The sequence below is a fragment of the Notothenia rossii genome, assembly GCF_949606895.1.
Source record: "Notothenia rossii genome assembly, chromosome: 6".
NCBI classification, from domain to species: Eukaryota; Metazoa; Chordata; class Actinopteri; order Perciformes; family Nototheniidae; genus Notothenia; species Notothenia rossii.
The window spans coordinates 12,694,443-12,712,517 of NC_136909.1; the positions used below are offsets into that span (position 1 = coordinate 12,694,443).

Genomic DNA, 18,075 nt, shown 5'->3' on the forward strand with positions numbered 1-18,075 from the left:
GACGATCTAAAACTACAAGTGAGCACGACCAGACGTCACTGAAAACCAAAAGCAGGGGGCACGATTTTAGAGCTTTGAAGAAGATTTGCTTCTCTCGTTGCACTTCTGGAGCCTAAAATCCATCCATCCATCCATCCATCCATCCATCTTCTCCCGCTTATCCGTGGTCGGGTCGCGGAGGTAGCAGTTCCAGCAGAGAGCCCCAAACTTTCTTTTCCCTGGCCACATCAACCAGCTCTGACTGGGGGATCCCAAGGCCCTCCCAGGCCAGCGAAGAGATATAATCCCTCCACCTGGTCCTAGGTCTACCCCTTGGTCTCTTCCCAGCTGGACGTGCCTGGAACACCTCCCTAGGGAGGAGCCCAGGTGGCATCCTAACTAGGTGCCCGAACCACCTCAACTGGCTCCTTTCGACGCGAAGGAGGAGCGGTTCAACTCCGAGTTCCTCCCGGATGACCGAACTTCTCACCTTATCCCTAAGAGAGACACCAGCCACCCTGCGGAGAAAACCCATCTCGGCCGCTTGTACCCGCGATCTCGTTCTTTCGGTCATGACTATGGTAAAAATGTTTACTTTGATGCAAAAGAATATCAGGGGTACTTAGCCACTTTGCTCCAAACACAATAACACTGCAGATTCTGAATATATTCACTAAGTGAGCAATCAGTGGCAAAGTGGGCTGAAAATTACACTTATCCCCCACCCCCATGATGATATGCATAGAGAAATAAATCAGAGAGCAAGAGAAGAAGCAGAGGGGCAAGGGGGAGAAGTGGCATCACCTGATCGGTCTTATCTTAACAAGCGGCGGGATGTGCCACCTCAACTCTTCAGAAAAAGAGATAGAACCCTCCTCGCACATCTTTATATGAAAGATTTCTGTGAAATGATTGCTAATCTATGCAAAAAAGCAATCAGTGACTCATTCATAATGCATGAGCAACGAGACACCAATTTTGCAACGCTTTCGGATTATTAGATGTTATCGTGAATGCAAGCAGATGAAATATGAACACTCCTACCTGTCCTATTGTAATTACATGACTGCAGTGGTCGAGATATACACTAAGAGCAGAAAATGTGCAGAAAGAAACAAGCGGGGAGACAGACAGACAAGCAGAACATCCATTACTATCCGACTGCAGATCGCTGTAGATGGGAATATTTGTTTCTAACAGCTTTATGTATCCATTTGCGCAGTCATTTATCAACCTAAAAGCTGTGGTTTTAAGTACATCTGGCTGACATTGTAATGGTCCATCAATCACCGGGTGTCATGCGATAACATTTTGAGATCATCCTCCTCCCTGAGAGAAAAAAAATGAATCTAATATATTGGCTGCAATCCCAGAGAAATGATGAAAACCTATTTCTAATTCAAAGCAAGTTCAGAGTACGAATGTAAAATAAGCTGCTTCTCAAATTAATTCAAAACAAATTTCATTTAGGATGTTTTTGTTCTATATAGACCCCTAATGCACTGAATATACTGTATGTGCCAGTTTCTAAACTGCAGTTAAAGCCTGGCAAAGAAAATTACAATCCTGTTTGGATTACGGGCATCAGATTAATAACTGCAATGTATTCTCAAATGATCATGTATTTCCTTTACAGGAGCCATACATTCATTCACATCAAAGACAAATTAATTAAATGGATTTAACATTTATCTTTTAATTATAAAAATGCTGCTTTGCATCTGATTTATACTTAAAGAAAAGAAGACGTAACTTTTTCTCATTATTTTAACAATTAAAACAGGCAGAGACAGACGTTTCCTTCCCATCCCATAGAGACAGGCACAATGTAACACCATCTCTCTTTTTCCTTATCCTGTTCAAAAAGAAATGTAGAAGCACAGAACCCTGACTTTTTTTTACTTCGGTGTTAACATATATAGATTGCACCTGGAAAGCTTGTAAAAAGCGCTGACAGGTTTCATACTTTTACATTCTGGGCAACTTCGGGATTTGCTCTTAAAAACGGAGCACAGCAAGGATGAAGGGAGGTATAAAAATCAATGAGGCTTTTCAAAGGCAACAAGAAAAAACAGCGCCTTAGCCTGCAATTAAACAAGAGCTCTCTTGGCACTGAGGGATGACAGAATGTGTTGCAGGTGCCCTCGACTTCACAGAATCAATTTCAGGATCGATACAATGACATGATACAATTCCATAATGGAAAACGGGACGTGGGCTGGGAGTCATGTGTTTCAGATGTTTATAATAACACAGCTCAAGCAGCTCTATACACTGTGTGGGCCCATTAAGTAAACATGAGTGAAGACCAGCTCTAGACAAAACACTGACTCCAGGTGGAAACCTCACATATCTGGGGGTCAGGGCCCCACAAAGAGATGCAAAAATAAAACTGAAAGGTCACAAGATGACTAAAAGTAAAAGAATAAAAATAAAAAGAATAATTCTGTCACATTAAATCCGGTTAATTGTTTCAAGACCTTCCTTTGGTGGATACCTGTACCATTCTGTTCATTCATGATCCTCAGAGGAGGGATCGGCATTACTTTGGTAGGATTCAATGTTCCTCCTTAAAAAATAAACCTTTGACAGCACAGTTGTACCCTGCTGTCTTAAAAGGACCCCTGCTACTAACACTGCCCGCCACCCTCCACTTACCCAAAGGGCAAACTCCCCCAAGAGGATCATACAGCCCATCATGACTGAGCTCATGGGGTTGATGCTGCCGATATGAATGCTCGGAGACGATGATCCCACAAATCTTCCCTGCTGAGGCCAATTCAACATCCCCTTTTGACACAAAATATCATGACATAAATTACAATATACACACGAACAATTAATTTCCAACATAATAACCGGCAACACACTGTGATCCAGAGGCCTCTCTATGTTAATCCTCACTATAGGAAGTCAAACACAGGGTCCCTTTTAGTCAAACCAGTGGCCAACAGCAACATGATATCTTGTCAGTCAGGTCTAATTCTGCGCTCAAACTTAATGTCTCCTGACAAGCATCTCACCAGTCCACTGAGAGACCAGAGGGAATATGCCACAGTGAGCATGACCACGCAGCAAATTCACATTTAACAAAACTCCCTAAACGTTAAATGTTAAATGATTTGTACGTCTACTTCCTCGCTGCTGGGACGGCATCTCTATCATTCTGACATTCTCCCTCTATCCTTGACCCCCTTTCCTCAGTCCCTCTGTTATCTGAAATAATCTCAGGGCCTCTTTAGATTCTATTCATCAGAGCAGAAAGAAGCAGGCGCTGACATTGATAAAAAAAAATACCATCTGTGCCTCGCAGGGGTAAAAGGAGTAAGAGAGAATGAGACGGAAAAGAAAGGAGAGGGGCTTCAAATGAAACAGGCTCTGTTGTCTCCCTCTTGTCCCCCCTCGTCAATGCCATTTCAATTGAAAAGCGCAGTGGTAATTAAATTCCAGCAGGGGTTAGGGGCAACTGTGTGGCGCACTGGCGGGGGGCTGCCCTGACATAAAGATGACACAATTCAAGAGGACAGAGGGGGCGCCAGGCGGAAAAGGAGGGAGGGTGACAAATGTTGTGGATTCACGTACACTGCCAGAAACGTACTACTCAATCTTCCTGACATTTAAAAAATAGTAAATGAAATGGATATTCAAACTCAACTAAATCCCTCCATGACCTTTCCTTCAAATCAGGGGATATTCTGAACAGATCCTTCGTCTGTGTCTGCAGCATCTGCAGAACACTTCTTAATGCTTAGGAGGCAGAGCAATTAAGTGAGGAGGACATTTGGAAAAGCTGGTGTGTGTGTGTGTGTGTGTGTGTGTGTGTGTGTGTGTGTGTGTGTGTGTGTGTGTGTGTGTGTGTGTGTGTGTGTGTGTGTGTGTGTGTGTGTGTGTGTGTGTGTGTGTGTGTGTGTGTGTGTGTACTAATGTGTGACTCACAGAAGGACGCTGGTTGTTGTTGATTCACATTATAGTGGTGCTAATCCAGAGGCTCCAGAGAGGCCACACACTCCTGCTGTTCCCCTCTCCCCATCCTCTATTAGCCGTATGAAACAGCTAGCTGGTTTCTAACTGCAGACACAAACAGCATATGGCATACCTTATTTTGAGATTGAAAAAAACACCAATCTCTAACAAATATTTATCTTTCTTCAGATTTAATATGAATAAATCACAAAGGCAAGTTAAGTATAACTATTCAAATAATTTATGTTAAAAATAAAAATGATAAAAACGTGATTTATAGCAGCATGCATCTGTCTTAATAATAATGTATGACTGCGAAAGCTTTACATATTATATTATAAGTACTCCTTAGAGCAGGGGTGTCAAACTCAATTTCATCACGGCCACATTCGCATTATGGCTGCACTCAAAGGGCCGGTTGTAACTTTAAGACTATATAAAAATACATAGATAAATATTTAATATATATAAAATAATGTATTATATTACATGATTGCCTCTGCATTGGATTATTATCGGATAGGGTAATAACTTCATAATTAACTAGGTCTGAAAGCAGAACTCTGGGGAAAATAATTGCAAGTTTCTTCAGTGAGAATGTCACAAAATGATTTTAAAAGAAAAGCAAAATAAAAAAGGTGACAATTGGGAAAAAAAGTGACATTTTCAAAAAAAAGGCAAATCTTTTATGCATTGCGCTCCATGTATGGGCAACGTGCTTCTGTAAATCACCATGTAACATATTATATTCTTTGCAAGCTCTTGTGGGGCCACATAAAATGAAGTCGCGGGCTGGATTTGGCCCCCGGGCCTTGAGTTTGACACCCCTGCCTTAGAGTATAGCTAGGATGTGAGTATTTCCTGGTCTCACCATCATTGTTTATAATCCAGAGAAATATCAAAGCCTGTTGAGAAACCTGAATAATAATCATTAAGTTTTGTTGAATAATCAGAAATCTATTTATCAAACTTCATCATAATTTCTGTAAAGTGACTACTTTCCTTCCAGCTGTTATCCAACAACAGTGCATGGTAAAATGCAAACATCGAGCAATTAATGACAATCATCTTATCCATTAAGGTATGTTGGTCGTACTTTGTTGAACATTTTGATTAAAATATAAATGAATCCTGCCAGCGCTTCACTTAGACATTAATCAACGTATCAGATGCCCTTACCATAACTCCGGTTGCATAGAAAAAGCATCGGTGCAACTCCGATGCCATCTTGTGGACAAAGCGCTACACACACAATACATTGTACCATTTAGTCATTTTCACACAGTTTAAAATTAATATCAGTAATTCGTTAGAGACACAGCAGCTTTTGCTGTTAGTTTCAAAACAGTTAGTCTTCCAACAAGAAAATGTAGGAGGCCCTTTCCGTCTCCTTCAGTGTGAAATGTTCCTTGGTCCATTGGGCTCAGTTCATGAGTTGAGCATACCTCAGTTCTTTAGGTAAACACCGTAAAAGACAAACTGTCCTCTTGTTAAGCACCCGTCTCAGTAACGGTTTAAAATCTCCAGAACTTCCTCCTTAACAGAGAGCGGAGAGTGCTGCTGGACCCCCGGCCCGCCAATACTCGTCTCCCAGCAGTCAAAGCCGCAGTCTTTCAAGTCCTGCACTGTAGTCTGGACAACAGAGGAGTCCGTCTCTACAAAACAAACAAGTCATAATAAAGTCAGAAAAGTATGGGCTATGGTGAAAACATTAAAATAAAAAGAGTTTACAAGCTAGAGATAGATGTGTTGTTGTTTCAATGTACATGAATAAAATGGATACAGTGGTGCTTTCAGGGACACACGTGCAAAGTCTTTGCCACTGAAAGCTAAAGTCAAGGATCTCAAGGATGAAGGATAATAAGCACTCTCCTGCTGAGTGTTGGATGGAAATGGTCCAAAGTGTACTTCACGGTAATACTTATGCTAACCACGGGCTTAACTTAGAGCCTTAGATGCAGGAGCAGCTAAAACATGATGATAAAATGACTTGAATTAGTGCCCGTTTCCTGAAAGCTTTAATATAAACACTCTCAGAGAACATTAGAGAAGACAGAAACCAGGCAATCTATTTGAAAATAGCTGCAATTCACACTGATTGCTAAGAAAACAAATAATGAGCATTTGGAAAACTATTTAGAGGAGTTGGAACATTTATTCTGCTACAGGCTGCAGGCATAAACAAAGACTGAACTCACAGGTTCTGTTTGTTTTGTCAAAGAGAGGATGATACAAAGTGTCCTTATAGCTTATTCCACAGTAGTTCCCACAGAACAAAGAAGCCTCAAATGAAGCCTTCTCATTTCCTTCCACCCAGTTTGTTGTTTCAGAGAGGAGGAACGAGGCAGCGTTCAAGGAATATTTGTCGTCATCAGCAGTCCGACAGTCTGGCTTATCAAACTACCTTTATTAGATTCATTTAATTAAAGGACAAATTAAATCGAGGATGTAGAAAATAGGTGAACTCACCTTGTGATAAACCCGCAAGAGAAAAAGCATTTGAGCTCCATACTATTTCAGAAATAATCCTTGACGTGGTTTAAACAGGATGGCGTTTTATCACAACCGAATTGAACTTTATCTCCGGTAGAATTCTGATCAGACATTAGCTCCGCCTCCTCTTGTTTATTTCTTTCAAGCTAAGCACCCAAAATCTGCGTTTCTCTAACAGGGCTGCAAAAGAGGGGTTTGAGCAGTATGAGGGATGGCTACAATGGGTGAACTGTTTGGTATTTTGAAAAAAAAACTTCACAGACATGTTTTATATAGGTATGGCCCTACATTATACTTTTCAAATATAGCATGATAGGTCCACTTTAAACTGAGTAAGTTATGTCAGTCAGTGTAAGAGTAACTGAGACCTTTCTCCACTTCTTTTAAAAAACGTATAACATCTTTTAAATGACCTTTTTCTGCTTTAGAAGACCCAAAAATGTGTTTGTTTATATAACTTCTTTAGTGATTGGACTGCATTTTTATCAAGTTTTTCTAATCTTTGCGATCTCTTAAAGTGCACACAGTTGTGACATACACAGTGAAGCGGTATGTGTACAGTACCTGGTCTCAGAAGGGTGATGCCGCAGCCCCCTCCCCCCGCGCCGGTGAGCTTGCTGTGGAGCCCTTTGGTCAATGTGACCTGGCACAGTGTGTCCAGGGAGGGGTGTCCCACGCCCATCACATTCAGATGGTGCTGGTTAATGTCAATGAGCTCCTATAGATGATAGGACACAGCTGTTGTTAGAACCTGTTGCTGTCAGCAGAGGATTAGTCATGTGGGTGTGAATATAGGCTCTCTGGATTAGGATGATTACCATTCAAAACAGAAAATGATATTCTATTTGATTCATTTTTAAATCCTATGTTAGGCCTGAATGACTTGTTTATGATGCAAGATGCTTTCCACAATGTATTCATATTTTTTTACCTCTAGAATATTATAGTGCTCTCCAGTGATGGGCTCGCAGGTCATCTCTGAGAGGACTTTCTCACAAGTGCAGGAAATGGCATCAACTGAGTCAAGCACCGGGGTCATGATGGAGGGAAACTAGGAGGAGGAAAACAGAAATACGGCAGATCAACATCACAAGTGTCTTGGTTCACATGATTCTAGTTGGTTCTAAACAAAAGAATGTGAAATGGCAGCGTTGATTGTGGTTTTTCTCCGGCATGATCACAACACTGCCACAAGACCAACCAGGCCGATCTATGTCGGAGGCAGATATGCTGGTGTCACCAAGGCAACAGCACACAGGGGCGCTGGCTAAGAGTTTAATTTCAATATTTGATGAAGGCACTCAACGCCAGGCTCCGGAGTATCTGCTATGCAAAAGCACCACCTATTATATTAATTACAGTGTCGGCAAGTAACACGCGGGGGAGGAAGAAACCATTTAGTACCTTGTTAATCTTGTCCTTCACCCCGGCAACAAGTACCTTGGTGCTACGTGGTACTTTGGTGTTAGTGAGCAGGATTCTTAACAACGGCACCCTGGAAGTAAAGCAGACAGATCAGAAAGGTCAAACACACGTATTATTCTGGTGAACTAATTCTACCCGGACAATATTTGTGTTTTCACACTATGCTTGTTATTAACTCACTGTGTACTCTCTTTTTTAAATGAAATCAAATTAAAAAGTGTTAATCAGGTTCATTACCTGCTCAGTGGTATTATCTTCCCGGCCAAGAATCTCAGCATGCCACCTACATTCAGGGAAATCAAATTCATTAAAAAGATAATCATCAAATGATAATAAGCAGTGGTGGTTCCATTAAAGACAAAGGGAAGTATAGCACCATATGTACTATGCCAGATAATTGAATGCCTCACCCCAGGTTCCTACAGCGTTGTCTACTCCTGAAGGATTACCATGGATGATCATCTCGCCCTGGAAAGCCCAGCTGTTGATCTGCTCCAGGTCCTCCTGACACCACCTGTAATTAGTTGTAAATTAAAAGAAAAAGCTTTGCATACTAACAGACCCTCAAAAACCAAATCTTTAACTACCTCTTTATCTCAGAGCCATACATGGGTAAATACTCTAGGTATGGATGTGTAATGGATGAGTTAAACAGATGCTGTTTGTGATTAATCTATTTCAAATGTTATATTTTTAGTCGGTATTAAATGGTATTAACACCTTACAACATAGTACAATACAAAAACTAAAAACAACAACAATGGAGACACAATCGGAGTAAAGTTGACATACTATATCTCTCATTTGTTTTAACAGTTCATACAGATCTTAGTTAAAAGGGCTTTCATGCGGGCAGCTCTGAGAAAAAGAAACCAGGTCCTAAAAACGTAATTCAAGTTACTAATGGTGACACTGTTTGGGATTGCAATACACTATACAGGCATTCATGCTGTTGTGTTTACTCCAAACCATGAAGTAGTTTAGCTTTTAAAGAAATATAACGTTTTCATTCAAGGTCTTTCATTCTCTGTAAGCTTCAAACCACATTACTTAGGTTGTTAGATCCTATTCATCAGGCCTAAAAAGATGTGCCTACAAAAACTGCATACACAGCTTATCATAGAGACATTCCTTTAATATAGCGTTGTTACCTTGCACTTTGATCCGACTCTTTGAGGGGAGCAGGGATGGCTCCACTTGCACAGAGCAGAGCTGAAGCCAAACACACAGAGTAGGCAGCACTGGACCCCAGGCCCGCTCCGGTGGGCAGCTCCGACCACACGGACACCGTCAGGCTGGGCAGCTCACTGAGGAAATAACATGAATAATGAGCCTCCGTTTTTAAGATGGTGAGGGCTATACTGCCTAACTCAAAGTAAAACACTAAGATACTGTAACTATGATTAAGTAAAGTAATGTAACATATATCACAGTAAACATAACTAGAAGTAGTGTTTAATTGTATGGAATCCATACTCTACTATACTGTATTCACCAGAGTATTGCTTGACAATGCTGTCAATGACTTTCAGGGTAGCTGCTTTTGGGCAGATAGGAGAATCTCAACTAATTGTCCGGCTCTTCTCTCGAGGAAAAAAAGATCCCGGCTTGTTAAAGGCTGCAGTTTGGCCCAGTGCCAGACTCTCATTAGTGACCGTCCTGTCAGAAAGCATCCCCTCTCTGAGACACTGAAGCACGGTGTCATCATAGATTAAACCTCTCCACAACCTGCAGCTCTAATGTTCCTAAGCATTTTCTGTCCTAGCAGCTGCTTGAGACGCTAAAACTGTCTGTCTGTCTGTCTGTCTGTCTGTCTGTCTGTCTGTCTGTCTGTCTGTCTGTCTGTCTGAAAAAGTGGAAGGATGTTTTTAAGAGGCACTGAAAATTAATTCTAGTATATCTAGGTATGCTTTAGGGTGAGGCTACCTTGTGACTGACATGTTGCTATTATCTGGTTTGGGTGTTGTCTGTGTTATTTCTCATCTCTGTATTTGCATTTACAGTTCATAAAAGTTAGCAGTAAAAAGTTGGTTAGCGGTCAGTTTTACTCAGCTCCACCCTCTAGTTAAAATATTGTCACTTATGGTCACAAAAAACTAAGATGGTAACGGCTAGACTGACAAACTCGAAGCTTCAGAACCCTGGTATTCCAGAGTGACTAAATCTATTTTTTATGTAAAGTCTATTGGTTTTCTATAATGTGCAGAATATGTGAAATGGGTAATTGGATCTTTGTGGCCATCTTAGCCAACCAGATGCAAAAACAAAAGGAACAAATGCTGAGAAGAACTATCTCACCTTGATCCGAACAGTGAGATGTAAATGTAGAGGAAGGATAGGGTGGCCATGTTGCAAGTGTCCAAGTTTCCATTGGCGACACCGATAAATTCACGCAGTCTTCTCATAAGTTCAGCATCCAGAGGTTTCCCCTCCTCACGCTTACCTGTTAACATGAGGTACAAAAAAGAGCAATCATCAAAATCACTAGAATGTAATGTGAAAGGATGATACACATCTGGTCAATAGTAAGTTGATATTGATTTTAAGCTGTGGCATCTACTCTTATAATGATATGTGTTGGAGTTCATTGTTTATTAGTAAAAACTTGACTAGTTTTAGACATTGTGAAAAGTCTGAAATCACACCAAACTGTGCCTGCACAACAATGTTTGTAGGTGTTAATGGTCCCCAGTGCTGCACCGTCCCTCACCGCAGGAAGCAGGAATAAGCTGCTTCAGTTCAGAAAGGTCATAGCAGAGGAAAGTGTCGATATTTGGGAGGTTGATGCAAACGTTGCCAGTCGTGGTGCCTTTCAACCGTAAATATGTCCTCAGGTTCAAACTCACAGCAAGAGCCACCTATAATAGAGCAGAGATATACAGGGTTAATTAATGACATTTATACAATTAAGTGCACATTATTTTAAGTAATGTTCCAGGAAATTGGTGCTAATTGGATGATTGTAGTTATCTTTCGTGCAAAGATGGGTTGATATTTGTTGTACAGTATAGTCTACATATTGCAGAGATTCAGTTTAATAACATAAGATAAACATAAGATAAGAAGATTGTTGGTCACAGCAACATGTTAAAACAAGGCATTGCACATCATTGGAAAAATAAAAAAATAGACTTAAAATGAACAAACAAATAAAATAAGTGAAAGCTTCTGGAAGATAGCAACATTGCATTTAAACTGAGATCCTTCAACTGTTATTGCATTAGACTGCCCATATACAGAAAGTGTTGGTCCTGTGAAGGGCATCATTGCTCTGACTAACCCAGATGTATCTCATACATTGAATTTGATCTCTTTCAGCAGTACTTTACCTTTCCGTGCACCACTGCATGCTCTCCGTGGAGGATCGCCTTCCCTGGAGCAGACACGAATACGTCTTTGACTGTCATTTCTGTAACAGCTTGCAGAGTGAAGAAATGCGTCCAGAACTGGGCAGCTTTAAGCCCAACTTGTCACTGACAGTGTTATTATTAGCTAGCTCAGTCACCTAGCTGATGTTGATCCTCTGAAGCAACAGCACGCAGATGACAACTCTGAAGTCTCAACGAATACAGAGGGTTTAAGTAAGCTGTCTTTAGTCTAAATGCAGCAACGTGCTTTGCTGTGCTTTGCTTCATAGCAGCATGGATAAAACATGTTAAAAGCACAGCCGATTCAGAGAAGGAGGGAATAACATGGGTTCGGCTCCCAGTATCCAATCAGCGCCGCAGCTTGCCGCACATATATTATGTTGTCCAATCAGCGTTCAAACCACACGGTGAGTTGACCAATCATACGATGAAAACGAAACGCCCATAAACTACGGACACCACAGAGGGACAAAACAAGTTTCCCACTACCGTTCACCTTTAGCAGTTAGCTTCTTGCATTAACATGGCATCGTTTATCATAAAACCTGCTCACCTCCGTTGTGTTGTAAGGACATGTAGGTTCTTACGCGAGCCTCAGACAAGAAACATATTGTGTTCAAGCAGAAGGTAGTACATTCCTATTCTTTGTCAAAGTAGTTGTGCAAAGTATTCATCTACTCATGTTGTATTATGTAACTGTAATTATGAGTGTTGAGTAACATTAGGCAGCTACTACACAGAGATACTTATCAAAGAAAGGCAATTTATCAAAGTGTATCTACATGGACTCTTGTTTGAAATTGAGACTTGAAAAACCTGGGGACACAACAAAATACGTTGTTATGAAACAAAAGGGGTAGCCTACATGCATTTTGTCGTGTTACATGTTTCACTATAAAGTGTTTTTCAAATGTATTTATACATATTTTCTTTTCTCCCTACAGTTATGCCACTGAAGAAGGCAACAGGGGACCCAAAATATACACCAAAACTGGAGACAAAGGTTGTTTTTTAACTAGGAATCAAAACATGTTACACAACTTTGATAATACGTTTTTTTTTTTCAAACGAATCCATTCCTTCTTTTACTCTTTCTTTGCCCCCTAAAAGGTTTCTCTAGCACATTTACAGGAGAAAGGAGGCCAAAGGAAGATCATATTTTTGAAGCCTTGGGAAATACAGATGAGCTGTCATCAGCTATAGGGTAAAGTTTCTACTATTCACCAGTCAAATTTAACTTTTTCTATAATCTGCCTCACTGAGTCAACATGTTATGTTAATTTTACATTACAGCTTGGCTAGAGAATTTTGCCTTGACAAAGGTCACACCTTCACATATCAGCTGGACAAGGTTTGATTAGCATATTGCATTCAATCACCTTTTTTTCATTGCAGACATGCAACTGTGTATAAGATTTTCTGAGAGTATTATTCCATTAATTGCAGATACAGTGCATTTTACAAGACGTGGGCTCCAATATCGCCACTCCTCAATCATCTGCAAGAGAAAGCCACATAAGTATGTATTTACAACTGTTACATATGCACTCGCTTTTCTAATACTTTAAAATGTGTCTAATGTGATTGAAGATTTAATTGATTTATTTCTGTTCTGTTTTTGTAAGGTAGAACAAAATTTGCAGCTCAGCCAATTTCAGACCTGGAGACCTGGATTGATACGTTTACTGAAGAACTGCCACCACTGACCAACTTCATTTTACCTGTAAGCCCATCTGAGCCTCTGTAAGACAATGAGTTCTCATGAGAGTAAATGTTTTCCTGTTGCACTGATACCTGAGCTTTTTGTGTCACAGTCCGGAGGGAAGGGCAGCGCAGCATTGCACTTGGCTCGGACAGTGTGTCGGAGAGCCGAACGCAGGTTGGTTGCAGCATATTCCTTGCCCTGTTTGTCGCAAAATGTCCCCCTATATCTTGCTTTTCTGGCACAGAAGGTTCTCACAGATCTTTGTTTCTTGTTATAGTGTTGCTCCAATTGTGCGATCAGGCGAGGCAGATCCAGATGTGGCCAAGTTTTTGAACAGGTCAGTCCAGTGCTTTAAAATGAATATGAGAAAATGATGTCTGTATTTCACATCTAATAGAAATCGCTTATTTTTCCCTCAGATTGAGCGACTACCTGTTCACAGCGGCCAGATATGCAGCCATGAAAGAAGGCAGTGTGGAGACTATCTACACAAGACCTGAATAACCAGGTTCTCACATGAGGAACAGACGTAGATCTATTTTGTTATTGTGGATGGTTGGTGTTGCAGAGATTTCACAGTTTATTGATTAATTGTTTGTTATCCTGATGCAACTTTCTTATTATTATAATGTGGGAACATAAGCAGTAATAAACTTCAGTGGCTTCAACTTTCAGACAATTTTTTTTATTTTCCAAACATTTTGTTGGTGTACAGTTACTCAAGCAGACCACCTTTAAATACTGGCCAGTATCTTGTGTTGGTTTTAAAACTATGTTTAGCCAGATATTGAAAAACTACTATGTAGATTGCTCTTTTTTCTGTCTGATGTAGCTTTACCCCAGCACATTCTCAGCCATGTTTAATACTTTAACAATACATTTGCATGTCAGAACAGTTCAGCACTTGGGGAGTGAGTGGCCTTCTTCCAACATGGCTCTGTTATTATCCTCCTCCCACACAGTCACAGGATGTGGCACCATCCCTGGCTCTTCTGGGACAGGGTGCTGGCCCATGTCATGAGAGACAGATTGCGATCCTCATAGGGCGGATAACGCAGATAGGTTACACACTCAAACCGTGTGCTTCTTAGCAGGCAGGATTTCCTGTGAGAGAAGGTATCAAAGCTGTAGCGGCCATGGTAAGAACCCATTCCACTGGCACCTGTCAAAGAAAAGATTGAGAGTTGATTTAACAGGAAATATGATTCCATGTTTGCCATTATTTATACTATGCTGTCATTGACTTACCAACTCCACCGAAAGGCAGAGCCACCATCAGACTCTGAAGGATGCTGTCGTTTGAGCAAAAGCTACCACTAGAAGTCTCACTCATTAATCTTCTGATGACCTGCATTATCAGAAAGTCCAACACATGATCAGAATACTCACACCACAATATTACAGTCAATAGAGTGTCTTAACTTGAATCATACCTTGCTGTTCCTCGAATATGCATACACGCAGAGGGGTTTCTCTTGCTTATTTATGAAGGCAATTGCTTCATCGACATTGTTCACAGTCAGAACAGGAAGAACTGGGCCAAAAATGTCCTGTTGCATGATGGGATCTGATTCCGTTACTTCTGTCAAAATTGTCGGGGCTTCAGAAAGAATTAAGAGAAGTTAAGATCATTAAAGAAATGCTTTGTTTTGAAGAATTCCAAACAGATCATTCTTACCAATATATTTTTCTGCTTCTATCACTTGCCCACCGACCGCCACCTTGCCAGATCTCCACAGCATGTTCTTCGTACGGTTGAATATATCCAGATTGACCATGCGGCCGTAACTGCTTGACTCTCTGGGATCAGACCCGTAGAACTGCGTGAGGCAACACTTCAGGGCCTGCACCAGTCGTGCTGTGACTGTCGTGTGGCACAAGATGTAGAAAGGAGCCACCAAGCTCTGCCCAGCATTGTGAAAACGTGCCCAGGCGATGCGCTGTGCCGTGGTGGCAATGTCACAGTCTTGGTCTACATAACACGGGTTCTTTCCACCCAAGATGAGGGTGACAGGCGTGAGTGTGCGAGCTGCAGCCTGAGCAATTCTGGTTCCTTCCGACCTGTTTCCTAGGGATTGACCAGCATACACATTTAATGTCAAAAATCATCAAATAAATACTCTCAAAAGTGTTTTATATTGAAGTTTTACCTGTAAAGAAGACATGGTCAAATTTCAGTTCCACAACTTCAGGAAAGTCACGTGTGCCTGCAAGAATCACATGGAAGCATTCCTTGAGAAAAAAAGATTTTTAAATCAGATTAAATGTTATATTGTAGGTTCCTTAATTTGAATCAATAAATGGTAAAACTGCAGATTCAGTGGAAATGAATGAATGAGTTATTTAATTATCTTTGGAATCAGACCAAAAGTTGTCCTACTTCTTGGTGCACTCATACAAATAAGTCAATATGCTCAAACAAATTAAAGAAAATACAAAACCTATTTTATCAAAGTACCAATAAGCATTTACTAGAATATTTGAGAAACAAAAGAAAAAAGGTCTGCTGTCCTTCTGGCCATTACTCACATTGTCCAAGTAGAAGGGGATAAGGCGATGCAGGAGCTCTGCAGTGTGAGCGGTGCACTCAGAGGGGCTGATGATGGCACAGTTTCCTACACAAATTTGAATTATGAAATCACAAGGTCTGTGTGTAAGACTGAAAACTCATCTCTTTCGACTCCACTTCGAGCAATAAAATTACTAACAAAGCACTTATATAATAATAAAGGACTGGCTTATCTAAAGCCAGTTGAGTAGCACTTGAAATGTTTTGGCTCTATGAAACCTGATGTACTTATATGATTCTGTTTTCTTCAAGTTTGTATCTTCTTGGTCGAATGCACTTATTGTAAGTAGCTTTGGATAAAAGCGTCAGCTAAATGAAATGTGATGTAATGTGTAAAGTGATACGCCATTTAAACTGATTAACTGAGTGTCTTGAGTCTCTGTACCTGCTGCGATGGCCCCTACCAGAGGCACCAGACACGTTTCCACAGGGCTGCACCAGGTCCCCACGATAAACACAACCCCCAGCGGCTCACTGACCATCAGACACTCGTCTAACGTCGTGGACTACACCAGTCAGAGGAGCTCAAAATTAGGTCACAGGTGAAACCGAACTCTTGTGAAAAAGACATTAGCCCACTTAACTCTTGTGAAAATGTGAAGGCAGCTTAAGTTTTAATCTGCCTTGGTGGCCACAGAAGAACAGAACAATCATTTCTTTGTAGAAGTGAGACAAAAAGTTCTCTCCAAAATGATTGTGTAAATCATTCATAATCCCAATATTTGGAAGACATTTTGGAAAAAAAGAGGGCAATAGTCTCACCAGGTTTCTTTCCACATGCTGCGGCTGCATCCACTTCTTAAGGTTGTTGATGGCATACAGGGCCTCATTCTTGACGAGAATAAGTTCTGACACAACTGCCTCAAACCTTGGCTGGTTGAAAAATCAAGTCATCACTAATTGGACCGTTATGTCAATTTGCATCGTCATAGTCTGATGTTTTAAGAAAGCATATTCACTTGAGTTGACTTATTCACCCCTCACCTTATGAAGGTCTTTTCCAAGAGCATCCACAAAGTCTCTCTCGTGTTCCTCCAGCATCCGCACCACGGCCTCCAGCTGTGCCACTCTGAAGCTCTCTTTCAGGGTGTGTCCAGCTTGAAAGGTGACTCTCGCCCTTCTCAGGAGACCCTCACATTCCAGAGGGTATGTCTTCAAACAGGGCTCCCCCAGCCTGGTCCTGAAACAGCAGCCAAGCAACTCATTTTTATCACCACAGGGCAATCAAATACATCTTCAATCCATTATTACCATACCTTCTGCATGTTAACCGGCCATTCCTTTGACACGAATAGCACACCCTTGTTTTTCCACTCATGTTTATTCCAATCAAGAGTTCTCCACTGCTGGACCTTTGTTCTGAATAGAGTGAGTGTGCATTTAAGCCAATGCACATGTTATGTAAAAGCCCCAGTGGTAGGGAGAAATAGTGGAAATCCTAACAAGTTCAATCTGGTACCACAGTAGAGTATATAACACCCCAGCCCTCTCTCTTAACTACAGGGATTTACTTGGGGATCATGAACAATTAAAATTATTATGCCACAAAACCAATGTGTTTGCCAACTTGAAAATATACTGGTGAAAATGCTGCTTAAAGCATTTTAATGAATCTCTCTTATGAGGCACACCTTCTTTTTATTGCTGACGTTTTTTTGTGTGTATTGATTTGACATATATATTTTATCATTTCACTTTTAGTAATTGTATTTTGTGTCTTCTATTTTATTTATATTTGTTGCTGTTTGAAAGGTCTTGATTTTTTGTACTAGATTCCATGTCATGTTACCCAGTGACTAAGCAGTATGACACGTCTGTTTGATTTGTCACGAAGAATAATTGAATATAATGATTGAATATATATATTATGTTATTAATATTATAATTTAATAATAATTTGTTTTGGCATTATATGGGGAATTTAGCACTAACAATAACAATGTTTTTTCTGTCATTCAAATAGTAGTTTATTGATGGTCCCTTAAGTCCTGTGGTTAAGAGAGATGATAGAAAGTAAGTTAAGCATCCGAGTGAGTGTTTGCTCATTTCCAACCTGAAACTAACTTCACCCTCAATCAGGTGATGCACAAAGCCCATCCACTGGCTCTATACGTTACCTTCGCAGCTCTTTGAACCATCGGTGGGGAGAGGGGATCTGCGGACTGCTCGTGACTTCCCTGCAGGTTCAGGTGGAGCTTAGAGGAAATACTTCTAACAGCAGCAGCAGTATGAGTCAGACATGCGCATAACTCGCCATGTATCCTATTATAGAAAACAAGAACATTTTATCTTTGGGAAACGCTCAACACTACAGCCTCCTGTCAATCACCAGCATGTCAACAACGGCTTTTGTCCCGTGCGCAGATTGTCCCGCCCTCAGCAGGTATTTCCAATGAACCAATTAATGACATGTAAACTTTGTCGGCCAATGCTTCGATGGGGAAAAGACACTCATTGTATTGTAAGGATTTTAAAGAGAATGATTTATATAATAGCAGTATACAATATGTAACATTACAGGGAAATAATGTATATAACAAATGGACATTTTACATGGGAATCTCCGTTTTTAA

The 18,075-nt window shown here is 40.7% G+C and overlaps 3 protein-coding genes across 5 annotated transcripts; 1 reads left to right on the top strand and 2 right to left on the bottom strand.

The window, feature by feature from the left end:
• Positions 1-4,087: 4,087 nt before the first annotated feature.
• Positions 4,088-11,536, bottom strand: mvk (mevalonate kinase). The gene is made up of 10 exons (XM_079686386.1): positions 11,190-11,536; positions 10,571-10,718; positions 10,159-10,303; positions 9,012-9,167; positions 8,271-8,374; positions 8,098-8,143; positions 7,840-7,930; positions 7,367-7,486; positions 7,000-7,153; positions 4,088-5,597 (listed from the first exon to the last, which is right to left on the bottom strand). Exons 1-10 carry the CDS (start codon positions 11,265-11,267, stop codon positions 5,446-5,448), a joined length of 1,194 nt encoding a protein of 397 aa, XP_079542512.1. The 5' UTR covers positions 11,268-11,536; the 3' UTR covers positions 4,088-5,445.
• Positions 11,537-11,695: 159 nt separating this feature from the next.
• mmab (metabolism of cobalamin associated B) lies at positions 11,696-13,601 on the top strand. The gene is made up of 9 exons (XM_079690401.1): positions 11,696-11,855; positions 12,173-12,231; positions 12,339-12,432; positions 12,522-12,579; positions 12,675-12,747; positions 12,854-12,951; positions 13,043-13,107; positions 13,211-13,270; positions 13,353-13,601. Exons 1-9 carry the CDS (start codon positions 11,752-11,754, stop codon positions 13,435-13,437), a joined length of 696 nt encoding a protein of 231 aa, XP_079546527.1. The 5' UTR covers positions 11,696-11,751; the 3' UTR covers positions 13,438-13,601.
• On the bottom strand, positions 13,358-17,850 carry aldh3b4 (aldehyde dehydrogenase 3 family, member B4). 3 transcript variants are annotated; one of them, XM_079690398.1, is made up of 11 exons: positions 17,620-17,850; positions 16,759-16,861; positions 16,487-16,682; positions 16,265-16,375; positions 15,888-16,008; positions 15,463-15,548; positions 15,084-15,165; positions 14,612-15,001; positions 14,367-14,533; positions 14,182-14,281; positions 13,358-14,095 (listed from the first exon to the last, which is right to left on the bottom strand). In XM_079690398.1, the coding sequence occupies exons 2-11, from the start codon at positions 16,818-16,820 to the stop codon at positions 13,896-13,898; spliced, it is 1,515 nt and encodes a 504-aa protein (XP_079546524.1). In that variant the 5' UTR covers positions 16,821-16,861; positions 17,620-17,850; the 3' UTR covers positions 13,358-13,895. The 3 variants fall into 3 exon arrangements, with proteins under 3 accessions (XP_079546524.1, XP_079546525.1, XP_079546526.1); XM_079690399.1 differs by lacking the exon at positions 16,759-16,861; XM_079690400.1 differs by lacking the exons at positions 15,463-15,548; positions 15,888-16,008.
• Positions 17,851-18,075: the final 225 nt, after the last annotated feature.

Coding starts and splice junctions, on each gene's coding strand:
- mvk (XM_079686386.1), bottom strand. CDS start 11,267: ATGACAGTCAAAGACGTATTCGTGTCTGCTCCAGGGAAGGCGATCCTC. Junction 10,719..11,189: donor ATGCAGTGGTGCACGGAAAG/GTAAAGTACTGC, acceptor GCTCTATTATAG/GTGGCTCTTGCTGTGAGTTT. Junction 5,598..6,999: donor CATCACCCTTCTGAGACCAG/GTACTGTACACA, acceptor TTTGTTTTGTAG/AGACGGACTCCTCTGTTGTC.
- mmab (XM_079690401.1), top strand. CDS start 11,752: ATGGCATCGTTTATCATAAAACCTGCTCACCTCCGTTGTGTTGTAAGG. Junction 12,433..12,521: donor GAGCTGTCATCAGCTATAGG/GTAAAGTTTCTA, acceptor TTTACATTACAG/CTTGGCTAGAGAATTTTGCC. Junction 13,108..13,210: donor TGTCGGAGAGCCGAACGCAG/GTTGGTTGCAGC, acceptor TTCTTGTTATAG/TGTTGCTCCAATTGTGCGAT.
- aldh3b4 (XM_079690398.1), bottom strand. CDS start 16,820: ATGAGTGGAAAAACAAGGGTGTGCTATTCGTGTCAAAGGAATGGCCGG. Junction 16,009..16,264: donor AGCATGTGGAAAGAAACCTG/GTGAGACTATTG, acceptor TGACTGGTGTAG/TCCACGACGTTAGACGAGTG. Junction 14,534..14,611: donor AGAAGCAGAAAAATATATTG/GTAAGAATGATC, acceptor TTCTTTCTGAAG/CCCCGACAATTTTGACAGAA.